Source organism: Vulpes lagopus, chromosome 24 (genome assembly GCF_018345385.1).
Source record: "Vulpes lagopus strain Blue_001 chromosome 24, ASM1834538v1, whole genome shotgun sequence".
Taxonomy (NCBI): domain Eukaryota; kingdom Metazoa; phylum Chordata; class Mammalia; order Carnivora; family Canidae; genus Vulpes; species Vulpes lagopus.
Genome location: NC_054847.1, coordinates 8940402 through 8965517, shown reverse-complemented (window position 1 = coordinate 8965517; position 25116 = coordinate 8940402). Strand labels below are relative to the sequence as shown.

Here is a 25116-nt window from a genome sequence, read left to right as displayed (position 1 = left end):
GCAGCCTCAGCTGCAGCAGGACTCTGTGGGTGGCTATGTGTTATGCCTCTTCCCAGAAGCCCCAGGCTCCTCCTTCCCCATCACACATGTATACACACACACACACACACACACACACACACACACACACCCATTCATACACAGCAGCGGGCTTCAGCCTTGGTCTCACCTCCATTTCATGTCCTCCTGGTAAACTACCATGAGCACTTCAATCCTGCAGATTTTATAGCTCATGAGACCTGCATGAAGTTGCATTAACCCTGAGAAAAGCACTCCTAGCTAGCTAGTGAGGATGAGGGGAAGGTCTGGGCTCTGAGGGCATTAGAGGACTGCCTTCCACTTCTGCAGATGGCAAGATGAGCGAGGAAAGGACCTCACCTGGGTGCTGGGGGACAGCCAGTGGGAGATCTGAGGTGAGTACAGCCTGGGATGCAGCGAAGAGCCAGGAACTGATATCTGCAAAGCACTGAGAACAGGGCCCAGTGCTGCATGAGCGTTTGTTAAATATAATACATAGGGTGGGACCAGAAGAACCCCAGGGATTGCCCTTGCTCCCAGGGACTGCTCTGAGCATTCGTTTTGGCTGGACAGAGGGAAAATCCCTGACCAGCTCTCTTGGGCCTCGGATTCTCCCCTAGTTTCTGTTGTTTTTCAGCTTTGTGACTTTGGGCTGAAATCACCCATAGCCTCCATTTCCTCATCTGTGAAATGGGCACAGTAACACCTCGCCTGGCTGCCTCATGGGGCTTTTGGGTATGCAGGAAAACATTCAGATACATACAAACTATTTTTATTTTATTAACAATACTATAATCTGATCTGCGTGGCCACGTTAAAAAAAAAAACAACCCTCAAAAGGCCCTTTCTTGAACATCTGGGGAGCTGGACATGGCTTCCCTGCCAATTCCTATGGGAGTTCAGGGAAGGCCAGCTCGACTCCCAATACATAAGCAGGCCAGTGCTGACCCTCCTCCCTCTGAAGGCTGGCAGGGAGCTGGGAGCAACTTGTCCCACATGGCACAGCTGGGAAAATTCTATTCACAGTAGAATAGGGACTTTGGGCCTCCAAATATTAGTGATAATTGTCATCTACAGTAGTAATATTTATGGAGTGTTTTTTCTATGCATAGAAAGCACCCCCGCTGCAGGAGTCTTTTATCTGCAGATTAACCACAATGGTGACTCAGAGAAGGAAAGAAGCTTGCTCACTGTCATGTGGCTGGTGAGCAGCAGGTCTGATCTCGGGGTCTCTGACTCCCAGGGGCCCCCTGGGCATCCTGTCACTGCCACCAGAGTCACACCCGGCCTTACCTGTCAGGGGACACGGGCGGGCCTAAGGGGATGGGGTGGTCAATCATTCCAGCAATCTCCCACTTCAGAAGTGAGGGCCCAGAGGGATGGGACAGCATGGCTGCTGTCATGTCTGATGGCCGGGTCCCCCAGGAGCCCAAGATCTGTGGAGTCTATTTGGCAAATTGATTCAGTCAGGGTAAGAAGATTCGCTGTTTTCATTCTCGTACCTGTGGAAGGTGCCAGTGTTGAGGAATTATGAAGATGAATTTGAGTATGTAAAAATTCAGGTTAAAATTTCAGAGGGAAAGTTTTCTTTTAAGGATTCATGGTGTTCATGGGCTGATTCAGTCAGTGGAGTGTGCAACTCTTGATCTTGAGGTTGTGAATTTGAGCTCCATGTTGGGTGTAGAGATCACTTAAAAATGAAAAAAAATCTTTTTTTTAAAAAGAGAGAGTATATGCAAGTGGGGGGTGGGGAGGAGCAGAGAGAGAAATCTTAAGCAGACTCTGTGCCCAGTGCAGAGCCTGATGCAGGGCTGGATCTCAGAATCCTGAGATCAGTACCTGAGCCAAAATCAAGCGTTGGATGCCTAATCAACTGAGCCACTCAGGCACCAAATTAAAAAAATAAAAATTTACCAACATACAGAAAAACACCCAGTGCTCATCCCGTCAAGTGTCCACCTCAGTGCCCGTCACCCATTCCCCTCCAACACCCGCCCTCCTTCCCTTCCACCACCCCTAGTTCATTTCCCCGAGTTAGGAGTCTTTATGTTCTGTCTCCCTTCCTGATATTTCCCAACATTTCTTTTCCCTTCCTTTATATTCCCTTTCACTATTATTCATATTCCCCAAATGAATGAGAACATACACTGTCCTTCTCCGATTGACTTATTTCACTCAGCATAATACCCTCCAGTTCCATCCACGTTGAAGCAAATGGTGGGTATTTGTCGTTTCTAATTGCTGAGGAATATTCCATTGTATACATAGACCACATCTTCTTTATCCATCATCTTTCGATGGACACCGAGGCTCCTTCCACAGTTTGGCTATTGTGGCCATTGCTGATAGAAACATCGGGGTGCAGGTGTCCCGACGTTTCATTGCATCTGAATCTTTGGGGTAAATCCCCAACAGTGCAATTGCTGGGTCTCACTCAGGCACCAAATTAAAAAAAAAATTAAAAAAATTTTTAAAAAATTTCACAATGTTCTACCCAAGTGTCTGTTGATGAGTCGCTGGATAATCAGATGTGGTATATCCATGTAGTGGAATATCATTCAGCCCTAAAAAGGAACTTCTGACACATGCTACACACTAGATGAACCTTGAAGAAGTCATGCTAAGTGACATAAGCTATGTAGATAAGGACCAACCCCACACGATTCCACTCATATGAAGTATGTAGAATAGATTCATGGAAACAGAAAGGCGAGTGGTGGCTGCCAGGAGCTGGGGGAATTGGGGGAGTGGGGAGTTAGTGTTTAATAGGGACAGAGTCTCAGCTGGGAAAGATGGGAAAGTTCTGGAAATGGATGGTGGTTGTCCACCAATCTGAATGCATTAATGCCATGGAGCCATACATTTAAAAATGGTTCAAAATGGTAAATTTTATGTTACACATATTTTACCACAATAAAAAAAAAATTCATAGTGCTACTAGGACGGTCCCAGGATCTGTTCGCACGGAAACCGTTAGCAGGATTACGTGTGTATGTTCACTGCAGAAGGCTGGGCAGTCAGCTGACCTGTACGTGTGTAAAACAAGCCCGTCCTCGGCTCTTGCAGGGACTCGGGGATTCAGACTACACGCACGCCCGCTGGCCCGTGGCCTTCAGCCTGAGTACGAGTTGACTGAGAAATCTCCACTTCTTAGCCCTTTCCCCAGTCTAACTACTTTTTAAAGAGGCTTGTTTTCCTAAAGCCTATCATTATGTTTGCCTCCAGGGACCCAGGAATTTTTTTTTTTTTAAATAAGCAAAGAGCATCCTACAATTATCATGATGATTTGTTGAGGGCAGGCCAAGTGCAGACGGGAGGCTGACATGACTCTGAAAGCAAGGCTCACGTGCTGGCGTCTGCGTCTCGGAGGCACCCACCAGCTCACGTGGGATCGGCAAATAATATGCGGAGCTGGAGAATTAACGGACCCACGTAGGTGCCCGCTGTCCGCCGCCACCTGGACGACGGGGCAGGTGCCTGGGTGGGATCGCCCTCGCCCCCCCCCCCCCCCCCACCAGGCTGGCCGCAGTCAGGAGCGGGCCCTGGCCTCGCAGATGGTTCTAGGTAAATATTTCCAGCCAGGGTGACTGCAGCATCCGGATGCCGTAACCCGGGGCCGCTCCAGCCACACGCAGCCGGGGCCGAGATGGGCAGCAGCCTGCCGGCTCTGTCAGGCCTGATTTGCGGCTGAGCCTGTAATCTCCCCGAGTTCAAAGAGCGCTTAGCTGCTTGTCTTTGTCAAGAGCGCGGTTGGGGATCTTTTATGTGAAAGATGTTGGATTCTCGGGCTGACTTTGATTATTTATTCATCCCCCTCCATGGGTGTGTGATAGCCAGGGCACCGTGGAGCCCCCTGTCCTGGCTACTCTTGCTCTGAAATTCATTGAGCTTTAAAGCCCTTTGAAAATTGCTTTTTGAGGGAGGGGAAAAGTTTTTGAAGGCCTGTTTCTCTCTCCCATTCCACAGTGCCGCAGCACCTTTTGCCACCGCTCCATGCTCCCTTCCCGATTGACATGAGACACCAGGAGGGAAGGTACCATTATGAGCCCCACTCTGTCCACAGCGTGCACGGGTAAGTTCTGCCCTCTGCCCGCCGCCCCGGCCTATAGTTACCTGCCACAGGTGGGGGTGGGGGGAGGCCGGCAGCCTCGGCCACCTGTCCTGCCTCTGTGTGTCTTTCTGGAGTTTCCGACCTGCACTGTCCTAAGCCGACAGTCACCTTCGCCACCAGGAGTGCACTGACCCAGGACCCTGCCTGAGTGTGTTGATGGGACGTGAACACTCAGCTCCCTCTGGTTTACCTGAGAAGGAAGCCCTGCTGGGCTGGCACATCGCCACTGCCAAGGCTGCGGGCTGTCCCTGGGTGTCCATAGCACCTTGAGGCTCTGTTTGCACCCATGCAGTGGGATTCCCTTCAGGCCAAAGGTCCTATATAAGTATGGTGACCTTAGGGGCGTTTGGGTGGCTCAAACGGTTAAGCATCTGCCTTGAGCTCGGGTCATGATCTCCAGGTACTGGGATCGAGCCCCAGGTCTGGATGCCTACTTAGCGAGGAATCTGCTTCTCCCTCTCCTTCCGCCCCTCCCCAGCTCGTGCTCCCTCCACCTTGCTCGCTCCATCTCAAATAAATAAATAAAATCTTCAAAAGAATAGCTACGGTGACCTTAGTTATATGTTCTTACAGTTCATAGCACCCTTTTTATGTGTCCTGGTTTAAACACTATGCTATAGAGACACCCTGCTGCTGAGGACAGGCTCCGCATTACACTTTGGGACCTCCTCCCTGTGCCCTGCTTTGAGGTTCCCAGGTAGAAGGGGAGTGTCCCAGTGCCATCTCACTAAACCTAATCCTGTCTCTCTTTATTCCCACCTGAGCCCTTGAAGCCTGCAGCCAATGTCACTTTTCTTGGTCACCACGACTCAAAGACAGCCCCACTCCACCCCATCCATTCTGCTTCCAGAGGGGAGGCCGAAACCTTTGCCCTACCCCCGCATCCCTGCCGCTCCCCACACCTGCCTTGCTGGGAGCCTACTGCAAAGGAGCAGGTGGCCCATGGACCCACCACCTCATCCGTCCACACCAAGATGCTGGTCACACACAGCCCTGCCACAGATTCCTATGCCTCCGCTCCTGCTGCCCACCTGCCTGGAATGCACCCTCCCCATGGGACACTGGGACCCCCCACATGAATGGGCGCCCTTCCCCGGAATGATCTGTTTTCCCCCCTGCTCCCCAGCAGGCTCTGAGCCTCCTTCTCATTGCTGCCTTGCTGACAGCTGATACATAATAGGTCCACGATCAGTGTTTGCTTAGTGAGAGCACTGTCTGCGCGTCCCACCCATTGGAGACAGCCCATACTTCCTGCCTCTCCCAGCTCCTGTCTGAACGAAGTCAGTAAATTCTTACTGAGCACTCCCTGTGCTCAAAGCAAGCCCTGGGCCTGATCAGCAGGCCAGGGGCTGAGAAGGTCCCAGCCCTCAGGCAGCTCCTGTGTCTGCGCACCCATCACTGCCTCCCCACGGCAGAGCAAATCGGAGACCTTCCATTTCTTTTTTAAAAAGCATCTTTCACTTTGAAATAGTTGCAGACATGGGAAAACAATTGCAAAAATAGTACAAAGATTTCCATGATTCCCTCCACTGGGCTCCCCGGGGTTCATATCCTAAGTGACTAAAGACTGATACAGTATCATTAAACTAACTTGTAAATCTTGTCCAAAGTTTCCTCAGCTGCCCCAATAAATGTCTTTTTTTTTCCGTGTTTGGGATGCAGTCTTTGCCATTTAGTGGTCAAACCTCCTTTAATCTGGGATGTAGTGGCTTAGTTTCTCTTTTACAACCTGGACCCTCTTGAAGGCCAGTACAAAATGTCCAGTTGTCCTCGACTGGGGACACTTGCCTAAATTTGCCTCAAGATTAAATGCAGAATAAGCATTTGGGAGAATAATACCCTAAAAATTGTGTGTGCCCTCCCTAGTGTGTTGCATCAGGAGGCACATGATGGCAATAGTTCTCGTTCCTGGAGATGTTCATTTTTCTCATCACTAGAGGTCACTTAGTTAAGGTGACATCTGCTGGGTCTCTCCACTTTAAAGATGGTCTCTCTGTAATTAATAAGTTCCTGGTGGGGGCTGACATTTGATAATATGGAAATATCCTGTGTCTTAACTACTAACTTTAACATCCATCGTCGGTTCTTGACAGAGATCATAATTATTAGTATTCTTCAAATAGTGATTTTCTTTAAGATTTTAATTTATTTATTCATGAGAGACACAGAGAGAGGCAGAGACACAGGCAGAGGAAGAAGCAGGTTCCCTGTGGGGAGCCCAATGCGGGACTTGATCCCGGGACCCCAAGATCATGCCATGAGCCAAAGGCAGCTGCTCAACCACCGAACCACCCACACATCCCTAAATAGTGATTTTTATTTCTATCACAGCTTCCACATTTTTTGCCTGGGATTCTCCTGTAAGGAAGTCTCTTCTCCCTCATTTCTTTCTTTCTTTGATCATTTATTCATACCAAATAAATGCATGGCTAGTCGTGTTATCCTGAGTTATACTCTGTCATTGTCACTATTTCCGTGTGGTTCAAATGGTCCCACATGTGGGCAATTGGGAGTTCCTTCAAGTTGTCTCCCCCAGGTCCTTTCAGATGTTGTAACCTTCACATTTCATGTCAGTGCGTGTGGCTGGTTCTCCCTTGACTAGGGCCTGCTGCTGCGGGCACCCTGTGCCCGCCTGGCAGGTGATGGGGCCCTTTCAGCCTTCTGCCCATCCCTGGGCCCCTGCGGCTGTAGGGGCTGAGACCACAGCTCTGGCAGCTATCTTCGGGGCGGGGGTGGGGGTTGCACATGTTTGGAGCTAGTTGGTCCCCCAAAATCCCTTACTTGGTGGCATCTGAGCATCGAAGGAGAATCACGGAGCTGAGTTCCCATTTGGGAGGGGGTTGGAAGTGCTGACTTCCTGCTTTTGAGAAATGTTGGGCTGGCTCAGTGACACAGACCCTGGGCACAGCAGACCCACAGGGAAGCCCCCCCTGCAAGGGGCCAGGTGCTGTTCGGAGATGTGGGTGGTGCTGGTCATTCCCTGAGGGCATGATCCACATAGGATGACATCACTGTGAGGTGACTGTCTTGGCTCAGGTGTCCCCACATGCCTAGAGACCTCGAGAGAGCTATGAGTAGACCCCACCATTGATGACTTACCATTTCTCCTAATAATCCCGACCTACTGACCAGACTCTGTTGTACATACTTCACTCATCTCCCCTAACCCTCTCACAACCCTGTGAGGTGGACTTTTTGTATCATTCCATTTTACAGGAGGAGGAACTGAGGCAGCAAGGAGACATGAAATACTAACCACTAGGGTTGCCTGCTTACAGAGTGGGAGGGTTAGAAATCTAGTTACAGCCTTCGGAGCCCAGGCCTCTCTCTTGGGAGCACATGGATGACCACCGGTCCCCTGGGAACCTGTTAGGAATGTGGATTCTGAGGCCCTTGGCCCCACTGATGAGTCTGAAACACTGAGATGGGACTCGTATTTGGTGTTTAATATGCCCCCCACCCAGGGACGCTGCTACAAGCAAGGCCCGGGCACTGGATAGGGAGCCCTCTGTGCCGTCCCCGCCTTGGGCTGATAGAGAGCTAGGAGGACATCCCTGAGTCTTCTCCAGGCTTTGCCATTCACCAGTTCTGGGTTGGATACAAGTCATGTCCCCTCTCTGGGCCTGCTTCCTTCCCGGCCAGCAAGGGGTGGGAGCAACCAGAGAAGTAGAAAGTCTTAATGGCAAGCAGCAGAGGTCTGGCCAGGCCAGTGGGCCTGTGGAAGTGACCTTGTCACTCACTGGCCCGGATGGCTCTTAAAGTAGACTCGATACCTGAAGGGGGTGTATCAGTCTCCTGTTGCTGCTATAACAATTACTCAGTGGCTTAAAAGGATACTCAGTTCCTCTCAGACAGTTCTGGAGGACAGAAGTCTGAAGTAATGAAGTAAGCCAAGGTGTTGGCAGGGCTGGTTCCTTCTGGAGACTCCAGCAGAGACTCTGTTTCTGTGACTTTCCTAGTTCCTAGAGGCCACCTGTGTTCCTCAGGCGGGGACTCTTGCCTCTTGTCACATTGCCTTCTTCTCCCCTGCTCTGTCCTCATATCCTTCTTCCTCTTCTGTAATACTTCTCTTCCTCTGCCTCTCTTCCAAAGACACCTGCAATGGCTTTTTGAGGGCCCACCCAGATAATTGAAGTGAATCTTCCTTTCTCAGGATCCTTAACTCCATCACATCTGCAAGGCCCCTTTGCCCTAGAAGGTTACAGTCACGGATTCCAGGGATTAGGGCATGGACATCTCTGGGGCTTATGTGGGATCACTGAGCCCCAGTGGCCAGTGTGGCATCACCCAGTAGAATACAATAAAGGGTGTTAACAGCATGTGCAGGGCCTCTGAGGAGGCTGGGCTCTACACGGGAGGCTGGTGTGCAATATTAGGTTCACCTTCCTGATGGCCTTGTGAGCATAGATGCTGAGCTCCGAGAGGTGCACCAACTTGCCCGTGTCATCCCTGCAAGGGAGACATGCTGGCCTCCCCTCCCCAGCCAGGGAGGGGCTCTCCTGGTTGACACCCCAGTGATGGGCAGCAGCACTGTATTCCCAGAGCACCCTGCTGGAGTGGGGTCCAGGGGCTCCCCACTAGCCTCAGGGCGGTTGGTCCCCACCCAGCCACGGAGGGACACAGCGAGTGCTTCGGGGCAGGCCTGGTGCTCTGGAAAGTCTGCCCCTTCACCCTTTCCCACTGGTGCCTCAGGTGGGAGAGGACGAGGCCTACAAGGAAAAAATGGCCCCAGTAGCTCCAGCTTCTGTGATTAATGCGGTTGGAGGCTGGTGCAGCGCCGGATCCATCAAGCCTCTGCTGTAGCCCACGCCTCCTCTGCGGCGCCACATGTGTCTAATTACACGAACATTTGCGCAGCAAATGAAGTGCGATGTCGTCTCTTGTCAGCCTCAGTGGGGGCCTCCGCCTCCTGCTCCGTGCCAGGGCCGCTGCCCCTTGGCTCCCGGGGAGCTCGCAGCCCTGGGATCGGGCGCCTTGTGTCCACCACACGTGCTGCTCACCCTCCCATCAGGGCCGCAGGACTGCTCTGTCCCCAGCCCTGCCCGGCTCCCTGGCCGTGACCCCCAGGGCTGACCTCCCCAGCCTTGGGATAGCTCACCAACCTGAATGATGAACCTCAGTTTTGTCATCTGTAGTAGGGCGCAGTGTTAGAACCTACCCCATCTACTGGGTTATTGTAAGAGTTCGAGGGGTTATGTAAGTAGAACTAGTCAGAACAGTTTGGAAACATTCAGTTGCTATTTGCATTTGCTCACGGGGTGGAGGGAGTGTCACTGCAGGCCCAGAGACGGCCATGTGGCCGAGGCAGGCCGTGGCATGACCTTCAAAGCGGATTCTCTTGGTGGCAGAAGAAGATGGAAAACAGAACCGAAGGAGCACCACTGGGGATGGAGAGAGGAGGGTTTTTTTTTTGTCCCAGTTGAAGAATCTGGACTTTATCTTGGCAACCAGGAACAAAAGGGAGTGGTCAGATTTATTTCCAGGGCACCTGTAGGAGCAGTTAGGGGATGGATTGGGGTTGGGGGACACAGCAAAGGGGCCTTCCAGAGCTGTCACCATGTCCCAGTGTCCAGGCTGACGACCTTCCATCCTCACAGGCCACTACACAGGGAAGAGTGGGGCATGGGGTTCAGCGTGTGGAAACCCAGCCAGCATGCCAGGATGGCGTCTTCGTAGATGCCTCTGCTCCATCCCAACAGAGCCACCTTTCCCCATCCCCTGGCGATAATAAACCCGCAACAGGATTTGCCTAGCTCGCTAATGCTCAGGTGGTTCTAGAAGAGTAAACGGCACCGCCCTTGGACTCCTGGGCAGCATTTCTGATCTGTGTAAGCCACAGTGATGGGGAGATACATGGGTAGAGGGGTTGTTCTTGTTGGTCAGGTGGGGTTCTCTCGTGACCCACCTTCCCCATGGGGGATACGATCCTGAGAGTCCAAGAGTCCCTTCTCAAGGGCGAGAAGAAAAGGCCAGCCAGTGGACGGGGGTAAGCACTCCCTACAGACTTTACGTAGCCTTTTGACTGCTGGTGGCAAAGGGGACCTCTTGGGATCCCCTGCTGGCCCCTGCCCCTTGGAAACAGGCTTCCAGGTATTGTGGGGACATATTGAGGCATGGCATGGCAGGGGCCCTAGCTGGAGCTCTCTGTTTGCCCCGAGCAGGAATGAGGGCTGCCCTGAGCCAGGATCAACCCATGTCCCTTCGGGGAAGGTAGAAGCTGCTGGTCCAGGAGGCTGGGGTCGACCTTTGACTCCCCATGTTACTTACAGAGTCCTTCTCATCCCAGCCCTGCCCTGGGGCTTCAGAGAGGACCAATTCCAGCTGCTTCCCGCCCAGAAGGGTTACTGAGACCATCCCGTGCTGCAGCTCTCATACCTGGCTGCAACTCAGGTGTGTCTTAAAGATGTAAATTCCCTGAAGTTCTGGTTCTTTCGGGCTAGGGTAAGTACTGGGTATCTGCTTGTTTACCCACAGGCCAGAGTTTTATACCCAAGGAAATAGGCCCAGACCTGTGTGTTGGCTTTCCAGTCATCGAACCAGCGGGATTTAGCGCTTTTTTTCCCTCAATGATATTGACTTCGAAGTATGGGGTGTTAAAAATCCCCTGGTTCCTTTTTATCACCCGTTCATAGACGCAGTGTGCACAAGTTGACCTAAATCTTTCCATATTCTCAGCTCGCAAAAGGGGATGAGCATATGGAGTGAGGGCAGCTACAACATCTCAACCACAGGAAGGACAATCCCCTTCTCTGTCCTCTGGCCTGGTTCCACACCTGACCTCTGACATCCATGAGCCCCAGCACCTGTCCAGACTCTAGATCTGACCACCACTAGTCGCTCCCCTGCAGACCACTTCATCTTGAGCTGTAGTTGTGAGCAGGGTTCCAGCGGTCACGGCCCAAGGCCACCCTGCAAGGCAAGGAGAGAGGAGGAGGGGGTCTTGCTGGGGACAGATGGCTCTGGGGCTTAGCTATCAATTCATGTAAAGTCAACATGCTGGCCCAGGTACTTTAAGAAAAAAGGAAACGCCAGCTGGTGGGTGCAAGGGCCTCCGCCTTCCCACCATCATCTGCACACTTTGTCACCCGTGCAAATTAGCCAGATCCCCCTGGGAGAGCTGTTAAGGATGTCTGAGGCCACCTCATCCTGGTGACTGCATACTAATGGGGACGTTCAGCCCCTCTCTTGGTGTGCTGCACTTCAGAAAGTAGTTGCTCTGCTATTGCTGGCTGAGCTCCTGAACCTTCTAATCTGGAGGGATTTGAAGATGGTTTTTCCCAAGGTCAGTGTTCCACAAAGACCACACCAGCTCGTCGTGAGATTAATAAACAACACAAGCCGGAGCGGCCTGTGTCGTCCCGGGCCCCTGACAGCCCTGTCCTTGGCCAGTCACCGCAGGGCAGAAAGATAGTAATATTCTCTCCTTGATTCTTGGCACCACACCACTAGGTTCACGGGTTCAGCGAGAACTGGCTCTGTGTTTTGCAAAGAACATTCTCTTCCCTCAGCAAATGTGTGTACTTCTTTTCAGAGATTTGTGGGAGAAAGGAAGAGACTATGGGAGGGTGTGTCTGCCTGGCTTCTGAGCTATGTTGACCACCGGAGGCCTTGTCCTCCTCCCTGGAGTCTTAGCTGTTCTTTCATCTCCAGCGAGCGCTCCTTCAAACCTGCTGTAACTGGGGCCCCTGGGGGGCTCAGTGGTTGAGCATCTGCCTTTGGCTCAGGTCATGATCCCAGAGTCCTGGGATTGAGTCCCACATCAGGCTCCCTGCATGGAGCCTGCTTCTCCCTCTGCCTGTGTCTCTGTGTCTCTCATGAATAAATAAAATCTTTTTAGGGGATCCCAGGGTAGCTCAGCGGTTTGGCACCTGCCTTCGGCCCAGGGCATGATCCTGGAGTCCCAGGATCGAGTCCCACATCAGGCTTCCTACATGGAGCCTGATTCTCCCTTTGCCTGTGTCTCTGCCTTTCTCTCTCTCTCTCTCTCTCATGAATAAATAAATAGAATCTTTTTTTAAAAAAATCTTTTTAAAAAATTAAAAGTAAATTTAAAAACCTGCTATAGCTGACTACCTCTTCAGAGCCACTGGATAGCAGGGAGACTCAGAGCCCAGAGACCTCTGGGACTAGGCAGCTGGTGGGGCAGCTGGCCCTCCTCCCATGGCTGTCTGAGGACCAAGCAGCAAATAGGTATAGAACCTTGGCTCATGGTGATGTGAGTGGCCCTTAGAGACCCCTGTGAACAGCAGGATGCTGGGGCCAGGGTAACTGAGGTGCACCCCCAGCAGCCTGGGGCTGGCCCTCTGGATTATACCACGTAACCCTCATCTGCACTCTGTAAGGAGGGCAGCATTGTCACTCTTGCTTGCTAAGTGGAAAAACTGAGACACGATGAGGTTGACTGCTTTCTCTAGTGACATCCGCCTAGTAAGTAGCAAAGCTAGGACTGGAACCTGAGCAGTTTGCCCCCAAAAGGCCCCTTTCTGCACTGACCCCTCTGCTAAAGACTCTCTTGGCTCCAAGAGCTTCAGATTCCCAGCTCCAGGAACGTGCTCTGCGGTGTGGGACAGACAGCTCATTTATAATGGAATCTGGCCTGTAAAAGTTTAATGAGGAGCGTGTCTGATAAGCAGGCCTGCTCTTTGATCTTTGCTGAACGCCAGCCCCTCGCAGAAGTGGAGCTGCCTGGCTCTGGGCTTTGGAGAGAGTCCGTGTGGTCAGCCCAGGGCAAGGGGGGCCCCGGGAGTGAAGCAAATCTTGATGTGCAGAAATGAGGTGGGTCTGCAGTGGGGGAGGGCATGTAAAGCAGGTGTGGAGAGGGGCTTCCTGGTGGAAAGGTTCTGTGGGGTTGAGAAGTGGTCTTTCTGGTTCTTCTCTGACCCACTGGGCCCCCATCCTGGCATAGCCCATCCTGCACCCCCAAGATGTGGGCAGAATGAGGTGGGCCAGGGTTCAAATCTTACCTATGCCTTTATACCCTGTACGTCCTTGGGCTGGTTGTTTAATTTCCATGATCCTTGGCTTCCCCATCTCTAAAATGGGGATACAACAGTACCCCATGGGGTGGTTTCGAGGTTTAGGTCTATGTAAAGCACATAGAAGAACCCCTGCTACATAGTGAGCACTGGACAATGATTTGCTCTGTTCACCTTGTGTTCTGATTGTGAAACCAGAAGTAAATCCGCATTTCATTCCAGGCCCCTGCTGGGTGTTGGGCAGATGAGATCATCATATCTAGTCCCCCCAATACCCTGTAAGGTAGGTGATAGTCTCCCCAAGTCGTACAGCAGAAAACTAGAGGTTCCCAGGATTTAAGAGCTTCCTAAGATCATTCAGCTAGCAAGTGAGGCTTGAGTCTCAATCCTGAGCTTTTTCTCTGTGCCGTGCATGCCCTTGGAGAGCAAGTGGCACATCATTGCAAGTCTTAGGGCTATAATTGGTTATCCTGGCTGGCAGATGTGGGAATGGAACAATGATCACCCCAAAGGAATTAAACTCTAAGAGTAAAATATCAGTGGGATAGAATGGCCTTTGAGGTGGGGTCCTGTCCCAGGGCACACATCCAGGGTGTCCACTCTGGGTGGAAGCTGATGCTGGTGCCTAGAATGCATTTTTTCTGCCCAGTTCATTACTGCTGGATTTCCCGTGTCCTAAGTGCTGTTGCTGGAGGTCACTCCTGCCAGCCTTATTCAACACTTGGGGGGATGCTTGAGCAGTGCTCCACCCCTGAGGCCTGCTGCTCTTTGAGCGCCCATGGAGAAGGAGAAATACTGTGGGCACAGTGGGAGCCCCTTCTCCCATTCTCTCCTGCCGGGAGCTGCGTTTCTGACGTGTGAACTTGACCTGCCCTGCCCAAGCAAGTAGGGTTTAGCTGTTGCTTTAACTCAGGTGGGGACATTCTTTGAGCTAATTCATCTGACATCACCCAGCCCGTGCCTAGGATGTGTCAGCCTTGTGTCAGGTGTTGGGCATACAGGCCCAAGGAGGCCCAGTCTTGCTGCCCACGCATATCTCATGGTCTTGGAGGGGAAGGAGGAGAAATGGGGTGGTTACAGAGTGGTGTGCTGGAAAGAGGGGCGGGAAGCCCAGAACACTAGGAAGCCAGGAATGGAACACATTTGTACCAGGAGGAAGGCACATGGGAGGACTGTCTCTCCCCATCCCACCCCTAGCGCCAGCCTGCCCTGAGGCTCTGTGCTTTTCTTGGGGTTGCCCCCTTCCAGTGAGGGGCCTCCACACCCAGGCAGACAGATGCCAATATGAAAGAGGAGCTCTTTTCAATGTACCCACTAATGGACTCAAAAGTTTGGTAAGAATCAGCAGCACACCCACCTCTAAGAAGACTTTTATCTAAACTATTTGGGATTATCCATCTAGTTTTGACAGGCATCCAGGAAAGGAAATTCCACACACCCCTTTGGCAGGCCAGGCCAGAGTTTAAGAATCCTCATTGTGGAGGAGTTTCCCTGTGTGGAGCCCACCCGCCTCCGCCAGACTGATTTTCTCATGCCTTAAACCCAGACCCCTAGGGCAGCGTAAGGAAACCCCTCCTTTTACTGAAGGCTTCTCCCACCCCAAGACCACATGTCTCACTCCTCCCATGGCCCCCCTGCCAGCCCCCTTGCACTTGCCCCCTGTGATAGGACAGTCCCCAGAAAGCCGTGACTTTCTGGAAGATGCGGCTCAGCTGTGCTCAGCCAAGGTTGGCTGTTCTTACGGACAAAGGGCTCACATCCCCAGAGGTTTAACCCACACCACAGGTCACCTGGAGAGGCCCTAATCCATGCCAGGTCCCCCAGGGCCTCTTCTCCGGGGCCAGCTGTGTTCCTGCCTCACCACCCCCCAACACATGGCTCAAATCCAAGATCTCTTCCCCAACCCCAGCTCAGTGTAAGCCATCACTTTGCTAGGGAAAAAAATCTCCTTGATACTTCCTTCTTGTCTTTTTATGCTTTTTAGTTTTTATGTTTGAAAAAGCTGATAACCTTCCTATCCTTCTGTTCCAAGGGGGAAAAAAAGTGATAAAGGGTGGGCAATTGAATTAACCCCTCTTGCCTGTGTGGCTAGACCTTAACCAAGTCCATGTGTATGGCCTCCTTTGTAGGCACACTTTTATAACCTAATTTCCCTACCAAAACATCAGTGTTTACTCAGTAAGAAATCTGCTCTTTGTCAGCCGAAAACAGTGATTTCTTTATTATGGTTCTGCGTAGGGAGTGACAGCTGAGAGCTGGCGCTCGGCTGGGTCTGGTGGAGTGTGCGGGTCTGTAAGGGGAACAGGGTGAGCGGAGGGTCGAATGGATTGCATGTGTAGAAAGACGTGTGGCAGCCTCCGAGCAGGCCTGTCGGATGGACTGGGGCTGGCCACGAGGGACCCCGGGCAGCAGACAGATGGAGCGGCCAAGACAAGCCCCCTGGGTGACAGGGAGACGACCACTGAGCCCCAGAGGCTTCCCAGCAGCCCACACAAGTTCACGACCAGCCCTGCGGTTGCTCCGCTCTCCACCACAGAGCCCCCGTCCACTCAGCCTACTTCTAACCAGCAGCCAGCCATCCTCTTTCAGGTTTAGGCTTATTAAATATTGAAGACATACAAAAGGAATAGCAAAAAGCATGGGTAAGATATAAAGGGTAATGATATCATACACTGTCGTTCCGTGCCCGGCCTTGGGACTGGGGGACATGCCAGCACCTTGGAGGTCTTGTGTGCCCCTCCACTGTCCTGCCCCAGGGGCTCCCCCTCCCACCATGCTCTGGGATTTGGAGTTTCCCATCCCCTTGCACCCAGGACAGTTCCACCCCAGGTCTGACTCCCCCAACTTGCTTTGTGTGCTTGATGTAACCAGAATCATTGCAAGTGTATTTGTTGGGAAACTACTTTTGTGGGTCAAATTATGTTCCAGAGATTTGCCCGCTAATGCATGGCGCTCTTTCCATTCATGAATTTGCACTACTCCGAAGCAGTCTGCATTGACAGGTATCTGGGCTGTGTCTTTGTTTTGGCGATTTTGAACACTATTGCGGTGAATGCTCTTGCACCGTCCTCTGGGCCCCCTGTGCAGCTGGCTCTTCTTTAGAGTAAATGCGTGTCTGGGAATGAAATCGCTGAGTCATGGAGTATTCACATTGTAACCCCAGATGCTGCCAGACGTTTGCTTGGGTGGTTTCGCCACCAGCAGGGCTTGAGGGTGCAACTTGCTCCACATCCTTGATACCAGGGTAATGTCAGCAACATTTAAATTTTTGCCATGATTTTGGTATCTCCTGTGATTTGGATTTCCTATTTCCCTTATTACTGATACAGCTGAGCATCCTTTCCTATGTTTATTGGCCAATGTTTCCTTCCTGTGAGGTGCCTTTTGAGCTCTTTTGCTCATTTCCGTATGAAGTTGCCTTTTTCATATTGATGTGAATAAGCTTTTTATATATTAAGGCATTTTGTTCCATAGTGAGTTATCTGTGTTGCAAATATCTTCTCTCAGTTTGTGCTTGTTCTCTTCATTCCCACAGTGGAGTGTCTGGCTGAAGAGGAGCTCCTTTCTTAACCCAGGTCCCTTTTTTATTGACATTTCCTTCATGGTTTGCCCCACACATTCTCCTTCCATCAGCTGTGGGGTCTGACTTTTGGCACCTGGACCCTGGTAGCTATTCCCCGATATGATCTGCTCTTTGTTCAGCTATTCTCAGAACACCAGGCCTGCACCACTCACTGCCTCCTTTCTATTTCTGTACAAGAGTTGAGACACAGTTTCAGATGCCACCTCCTGCAGGAAGCCTTCTCAGATTGCCGCAACAGAGTGAATAAATTCTTCCCTCCCACCCTTCTTTCTGCTCTGGCACCTTGTATACTATCTGTAGTGTATACTAATTGTAGTGACCACTTTCCTCCATGACCCTAGAAGTCCCAAGACCCGTGATTCTGTTAAGGCCCTGAGGTGAACTGTAGGCTTAGGGGGCTGTGATTTCCTGAACTGATGGCTGGATCTGGGGTGCTCCCCCAAGATCATCACTCTAACAGCTTGTCATCACCACAGCCTCATGGGGACTTATGCTCTCTGCTGGGATCTGGGCAAGTATGGGTTCAAGGTGAGCCCTGGGAAGGTCAGAGTTGACCAGACGCACCTGGTGCAGCACTCAACAGCCAGTTTTTTGACTTCCTAGGTGTGGGGTGCTGGCCGAGTCTTCCTGGGACCCCCAGCTCCCCACCTGGTTCCCTCCGCACCCATGTTCAGCGAATGTTGGCTGACTGAGGGAAGAGTGCATGAACACACGAACAAATCAGTGAATGGCTGGATGCTGTGGCCAGGCCCTGCTTACAGTTAGCCTTTTTGCTGATTTACAGAGCCTCCCCACATGGGCATGGGGCAGCCCAGATGCCTTGGAGCTTGCAGGTTGTCATAAAAAATGAATCGGGCTCTGATTTGAAGACAGGGCGGTTCTCCAGCACTTTCCAAAATAATTCAGCGTACATCTCTTTACAGTTGCAAATCCCCGTGGTGTATTTTGAAAGGGACTTGATTTCTGGAACTTTTAAAATTAATGTATGGAAGTGTGGTGAGCAAGCTTGCCAGTGTTCAGTTTCACATACCCCAAACTAACCAAACAGCAAAGCAGAAAACAAAACCCAAACCAACAAACAAAACCCTTGCAGAAGAGACTGACCTCTGCCCAGAAGAGCTCATTGGAGCTCTGCCCACCAGTAGGCCTAGGGCAGCGGGCGCCAGCTTCGCTCTACAGGGATGCACTGGTGAGAGCAGACACATGCCTCCTGCCCTGCTCACCCAGGCCTGGTGCTGAGGAACCCCAGTTTGAGGAGGAGAGTAGCTCAGAGCAGGAAGGCCAGCTTTGGGGTATTAGTTTCCCTTCTAGCAGATCAGTGGGCCCAAGGCCAACTGCCTAGTGTTGTTGAGAAAGTGGGTGCCTGGCCGTGAGCCCCTGGGCGGCAGCACAGCGGTCATAGCCTCCCCCCACCCCGAGCCCTCTGACTCCACCCATGGCCCTGTGATCCTGGTGGGTGGTAGCATCTCAGCCCAAAGGCAGGATGAGGACATGCGAGCAAGCGGTCCCTGGGGCGGGAGGGGTTGGCGTGTCAGGGCTGTGTGCAGGGCGCGTTCAGCTATGGGGAGCCAGTGACCGTGTAATCCAGGCAGCAGGGGGGGAAGGCACACTCCAGAATCCAGAGAGCATGCTCAGAAGCCCTCCTTCCCTGCCAGCTTGCCGCTGATGGAGCGCCTCCTGGGGGCTAGGCCACGCCAAGAAATAACACACAGGCCCTGCTCTCTGCGAGCCGACGGCCTCGGAAGAGAGGTGACCGTAGTAATGATGGTGATGTCAGTACCTCCCGAGGGCCTGCTCCACACCAGCACACTATGCTGCACGTACTGTATCGGCTCCTCACAAGTCGCCACGAACTCAGTGGCTCAAAACAGCAGGAATGCATCCCCTCACGGTTCGGGAGATCAGCAGTCTAACATCAGTATTGTTGGGTCGAAATCCAGGTGTGGGCAGGGCCATGCTTCCTCTGCAGGCCCTAGGGGAGAAGCCGTCCCCTGCCTCTGCCAGCATTCCTTGGCTTGTGGCCACGTCCCTCCAGCCTGTGCCCCGTGGGTACACTGCCTCCTCTTCTGTGTCCCTCTGCCTCTGTCTTATAAGGACCCTTGCTCCGGCATTTAGGACACCCCTGACAATCCATAACCTCCTCCTCTCAGCATCCTTACCTTAATCACATCACAGAGTCTTTTTCTTTTTGCAAATACAATAGTATTAACAAGGGATCCGGAAGGACACGGATGCATCTTTGAGAGGTCAAGGTCAGCCTCCATACTTAACCTCCCTCCACTTCCCACTATGTGTTTGTAAGAGTGCCACGGCGATTGTTCTTTGTAGACGAGCGCGCGGGTTTAGGGGGCACAGGAATTGCTCCAAGCCACAGAGCTAGGAGTGAGCTGAGATGGAACCCAGGCCTTCTGCCGCAATGCCTGCGTGTTGGACACACTCACTGCTTCATTTCTTCATTCTCCCCACCATTCATGCAGGAGCCACATGTTGAGCATGCTCTCCAAGCACCTGATGGGCACAGGAGCAGGTGCTGGGGAAGCAAGTGAGCAGGGGGGTTACCCAGAGCTTGCTCCCTGGTTGCTGGTCTAACTAAGCAGGAGACAGGCCCTGAGTGAGCTCTTCATGGCAGGTGCCCCCTGCTCGGCCGGGAAGAGGGTCCAGGGAAGGAGCTGTCCTCCACAGGAGCGTCTTGCGGGAGCCCTGACCTCCATGTGGGGTTGGGAAGCTTCTTGAGCAAGGGGGCCCTGAGCCAGACCCTCTGAGGGAGATTCGGGGGTTAGCTGGGGACAGGGACAGGTCATGACCGGAGGAGCAGATGTGGCACATGCTGAGAACCAGAGCGGAAGCCATGAGGTAGCACAGAGTGTGGTCGAGGGAGGCAGGTACATAAACACACAGGAGCTCTCCTGCTGCCACTGAGGCCTTCAGTCCCTTGAGAAGCAGACCAGAGCTGGAGGTCAGAGGCCTGCAGCTCCAAGTGACTGGACCTCCCCTTTCTCATCCTCAGCAAAGGCCCCTAAAGCAGGCCATGATAACACGGGGTCCCGGACTTCCAGTCCGGCTGTGCTGCTGACCTCACCATCCAAAAGCTGTACCACCACTGCTTTGGGTCTCAGAAGTGCTGTCTGGAACGGGACCCAAAGTGTCCATTTCTGCCTGTTTCTGGCCCAACTGACCTGCACAGGAGGAGGTCTCTGAGCAAAGCCATCAGGAGCCGCTCTGGGTTGCCAAGGGTTCCTCCTTCTGGCTCCTGGCCCCCAAGTGGAAGAATCTGCTCCAGTGGCTCATGCTGAGTCTGGGTGAGTCAGCACCCTCGGCTCTGCATTGTTCTGCCTTTCTAAACAGCACCATGGGTGGGGTACCGGGGTGGTACTGCGGTATGGAGCGCGATGGTTCCTGCCCCTGCGCCCTGACTCAGGCTGCACCATGGATCAGATGCCCTCCCTGGTCCTCCCATCAAGCAGAGTCCTACCCCTCCAGCCCAGCGGGAGCCATACACCCTGTGGGGACACATCCCCATCCTGCCAGCTCCCAGGGATGGTGCCCATACCCAAGGGCGCAGCCACTTTAGTCTGGTTGTATGGGGTTCTCATCGCCATGGCTTTGCCTCTCACCCCACTCCAGAAATCTTGATCCAGCATGTGGGGAAGGGGCTGGGACTTGATGTTGAAAGATTGAGCTGGGTCCACTCCACTCTCTGAAAGTCCTCCCTTTGCTCATCCATTAAATCTAAGAACAAGACATGGGGAGCACCGGGTGAGCATCTACTATCTCCTAGGCACCCAGGGCCGCACAGCCCATGGAGCTCATGCCATCCCACAGCCGCTCCTCAGGCAGGCTCCACTGCCCTACCCCGCGGGCAAGGATGCAGAGGCTCCAGGCAGAGAGCACAGCCGAGGCCCACAGTAAGTGGCAGAGCTGCAGTCCAGACCCAGAAAGTCCAGGTGCCACCAGCCTGCATCCCCGCCCAGCTAGGGTCAGGAGGAGCAGCAGCTGAGGTGACGTCTGCAAACGGACACTGGGCCGAACCTGTCGAGGGCAGACACAGCTGGGGCAGAAGCTTGCCTCTGGGGGGACCGTTGGCAATGTCAAAGCACCACGCCTGAGCTCGCAGAGTCAGAAAGGCCAGCTTCCATTGCCCTCTGCCACTTAGAGCCCTGCAGCCTTGGGCACGTTTCATTTACCACTTTGCACCTCGGTTTCCCTCTGCACTAAAACCTGCCTTGCAGAGTTGCTGGGTGTGTTGCGTGCACTCGGTGTTGGGCGAATGCTGACGACCCCATGGGCCGCACCTTCCCTGCCACCATGTCGCATGAGGCTAGCTCAGGAGCCACCCAGCTAGGTCTCTGTTTGCCTTGCCCGTCCTCTTTGTCCTCTCTTCCCGCTGGCTACCACCCTGGTCTCTGGGCCTGGCCCTGAGATCTTGTCCAGGGAATTGGCCAGGCCCCCTCCCAATAGAGAGGGAAGGGAAGAGGGTCGAGGGAAGATGCTGCTCAGGAAAGGCCTTCCTTTTGGGGAGGAGGAGGTAGAGGGGCCCAGCCACCTGGCCAGCACCAGTACTAGGAAGAAGCACAGGAGTCCTTCGACTGCCCGAGGGAGCTGGGCCCCACTGCAGGCGACTGCTGCCCATCACCAACATGTGCACGCACGTACACCCACGCGCACAGAGGCAGGGAGGCAGTTGGCTGTTCCTCTTACCCACAGCCCCCTTCTTACGCCTCATGCTCACATATGGAAGGGCCACCAGAGCTGTCCTCACCAAGCCTCAGTAGCCCTGGACACGACACCTGCCACCCTCTCCAGCAGTCCTGTAGGCAGGAGCTTGGACAGGCCTGAGGAGCTATGGCTCTGATCCATGTTGCAGAATGCTGGGTGCACGATCATTCTGGGGATGAGAGGCTGAGTTAGCCAAGGTTTGCCTTGGCAGTTGCCTGTGATAGAAAAACTCAGCTCAAACTGGTTTAAACAGACACACAAGTGCATTGGCTCAGATAACTGAAAAGGCCAATGCTACTAACTTCTGGGGAAACTGGATCTGTAGTAGGGACTCAATTCAAGAACCCGGTTCTACATCTTCCAGCCCTGACGCTCTGGTTGTGGTCTTCATCCTGGACCTCACCCTTCATCGTCCCTGACAGCTCCATGCTTGCTTCCTACCTGCATAGCAGCTCTTGTGGGCAGAGAACCCTTCTCCCCCCAAAGATTCCAGCCAAAGCTGCTATCGTAGGCATATGTCCATCTCTGAAATGATCACAGTACCCAGGAATATGGAATGCTCTGATCAGCTGGGCTCAGGCCGCATGGCCCCTGACCCCTAGAGAAGAAATGAAGTCGTCCAGTAGAGATCCAGCCCAAAGTGCTCTCTGCTCCCCCTTCACACACACACATATCCCTATACTCCAGCCTCTTCGCTTCGCTCCATGCTGCTTCCTTTCTTTGTATAATGCCCTTTCTGACGAACTCCTACTGAACCTTCAGAACCCAGGCCAAATGTCACCTCCTCTGAGAAGCCTTCCCTTACACTTTCATGCAGAGTTAGATAATTTTTTTTCCTCTGCTGGAGCCTTTCTCAAACTGTCTGACATACCTGGCTTGTGGGTCTGACTTTTCCACTTGGGCTCTGAGCTCCCTCTGGGTCCTGGGCACAGAACAAGTGCCCGGGACAGTTTTGTCAGGAATGTGAACAAATAGACAAAGGACGGTAGAATGAGCTCAGAATCGGACTGCTCAGAATCGGGAGAAAGCAGTGCATAAGAATAACATCCAAGCCAAGCAGCTTGCAGCAAGGCTGGCTTTGCCAGTCCAGTTGACGGCGGCCTGCAAGTGTGTGAGTGTGCATACGTGCATATCTACGCCACAGGAGAGTGTGACCATCTTTTAAATGAGCTCACACTGTTGACTGCTCCTCTCACCCTCAAGGTTGCCTCCTTGAGTCTCTGCCCAGTTGCCAGAATTCAAGGCCTGGACAGGCCAGGGCTGAGACCTGGGTTGGGCCCCCAGAGCCAATGCTTTGGACATGCTAGAAGAAAGGGAAGTTGTGGCTGGGGGTCAGCCTGAAGTGTTGGCTCCTACTTCACCAGCAGACGGTTTTCCTGGTGTCAGCTCACGGGCGCTGGGAGCACCCAGCCCGCATGTAACCCTCAGATGGGCCCCAGGAGGGAGACCAGAGGAGCCCCACTCCTTGAAGGAGCTGCCTTGAGAGCTGGCAGCACTGGTGTGATTTTCAGGACTGCTGGGAAGCTCCCTGCTCCCTCCCGTGCATTAATAATGCTTGCACTTCTGCCGTTTGAGATTCCTTCCGTTTGCTGTGTTGGGTCTGTCAAAATGACAACCTCTTGGAACATTTGTGCCCCTGGATCCTTATCAGTCATCGACAGCACAGCGCGAGGGAGAGGTTCCAGCTCCCTCCAGAGAGCTGGAGTGGCTTGTGTGTGATGATGGAGTGGAAGTGGAAATACAGACGGGAAGGGAGGCTGAAACAGTGGGGAGGAAGCTGCTCGGCTCTGAGGTGCTGCTGGTCCCTGATCCTGTGCCCCCCCCCCCCCCGTCCCTGGCTCACAAGAAACACAGTTGTCAGGAGCACCCCCTTCTGTGCCCAGGGGACAGGCACAGCGCACTACAGTGCTATGTGAGTGACCTTGGGCAAGGAGGGACCTGGCTGTCCGGGTGTGTCCTCATCTGTAAAATGGGCAGGAAGTACCTTCTTGGTGAATTCTTTATTGAGATGAGTAAAGAAATACATGCACGATGTCCTGTGATGGTAGGTACACAGTCAGCCCTATCTTGAGGCGATGTCAGATAAGGACACGACTAAATGGCACTGTGCAGAGGGGACAGCTAGGGAGCCTTCCCAGAGTAGCTGTCGGGACCGTCATCCACGGCTGTGTTGACTGAGGCACCTGTTGTCCTGGGGACTGAGTGCTCAAGTCAATAGATGCTCCACACCCCGAGTTGACTTGTTGCAGAGAAGGGAAGGGATGAGAGTTAATGCTGGCTAACCCCCTGCCTGTGCCCCTCCCCGGAAGGGACCAGAGAGGGGCAGCATGAACCCCCTGCCCGTGCCCCGCCCCGGGAGGCACCAGGGAGGGGCAGCATGCTGGCCGAGGCCACCCAGCAAGGTGGGAAAGATCAGTGTTAGTGAGACAACTGGTGCTTTCGAAGGCACAGGCCGTGCCCAGATGCCAAGGCTGCCCCACTGCTTCTAGGCCCTGGGTCCCCCATAGGGCCGCCAGAGCCAGTCCTGCTCTGTATGTGAAAGAAGAGCATTTGCTCATTAGCCTCTACTAGAGGCTCTCCCGGCCTCCATCCCAGGGCTTCCAGGCCTGGCAATGACAGCATTCCTGGCCCTGAGAAGAGCAATGGTTATTCCATGTACTCTCATCAGCCCTGAGAGCTGACCTGTCTTACCAGTGAACCCTATGGAGTCTGCTTTGGCCGAGGGGCAGAGGCCTCTCTCGGCTCCATGCCCATCACGCCAAGGAAACAGGGAGGACTTAGCAATGTGGGGGGCGGCCCCTGGGATGAGGGGAGCAACAGCCCAGGAATGAGGCAGCCTTGGGTCGCATCTTGGCCCGTGTCACTCTGGCCACACAGCGTGATTTCCCTCTCTGGACCCAGAGTCCTCATGGGAGGTTGTTGGTGTCAGAGTTTCCCCACATCTTCCAGCTGGACACACAGCCAGCCAGTGCTTCCTTTGAGGCTGGCCAGGTGCCTCTTCTAAGAGCCGTAGGGACTCCCCTCTGAGCCCCGGGCCCGAGACAGGACCCAGGGTGCGCTGGAAGAACAAGCTCCCTGTTCTCTGGGTGACTCATGGTGGGAAGAGAGCCTCAGAGTTCACTTTCCCCTGAAGGGTGATAACTAAGGTATGAAGACCAGTATCCCAGCTCCTACGTGTGGGGGCTCAGGCCCCACCCACCACATACAGGCCCAGCTGCTAGGTTGGGCTGGACTCCAGCCCCCACCAGGGCAGCCCCACAATGGTGTGCTTATTGCCATGTCAACACGTCTCCAGCCTCCTGCTTGGGAGACACTCATCTGGCCAGTGGAATGGGGGTCACCTTGGACAGACCTGGGCTGGCTGCCGTGTGCCTTCAGTGTATTCCTTTATATCCCCATGTAGTCACTGGCTTGTCTTGTGAGGCCTCAGCTGTCATCAGCAGGCCTTGCAGGGAGACCTGGGTGCCAGGGAGGCTTGGAGAGGCCATTTAGGACCACTGGCTTCAGTGACCACAGGCTGCTGTGACCTCACCCCTGGCCAGTGTCCTGCAGGCCCTGGGAACCTACCCTGCCTCAAGTGTCCGCAGGAGGACTAAGGGATCTGAGGACAGGAGGTGCCTCACACTGGTCTCCAGAATACCCTGTGTTTATTGAAGTATGCTCAGCCTTCCAGAACTTTCACCTTCAATCCCTGATCTGTGCTCAGGAGTCAG

The 25116-nt window shown here is 53.4% G+C and overlaps 1 protein-coding gene across 1 annotated transcript in view; it reads left to right on the top strand.

The window, feature by feature from the left end:
- Nucleotides 1-25116, top strand: part of GLI2 (GLI family zinc finger 2) — a 256293-nt gene that overhangs the window by 190675 nt on the left and 40502 nt on the right. The window contains exon 3 of the mRNA XM_041739964.1: nucleotides 3985-4090. Within this exon, the coding sequence (XP_041595898.1) occupies nucleotides 3985-4090 (106 nt within the window). The remainder of the gene's footprint in view (nucleotides 1-3984; nucleotides 4091-25116) is intronic.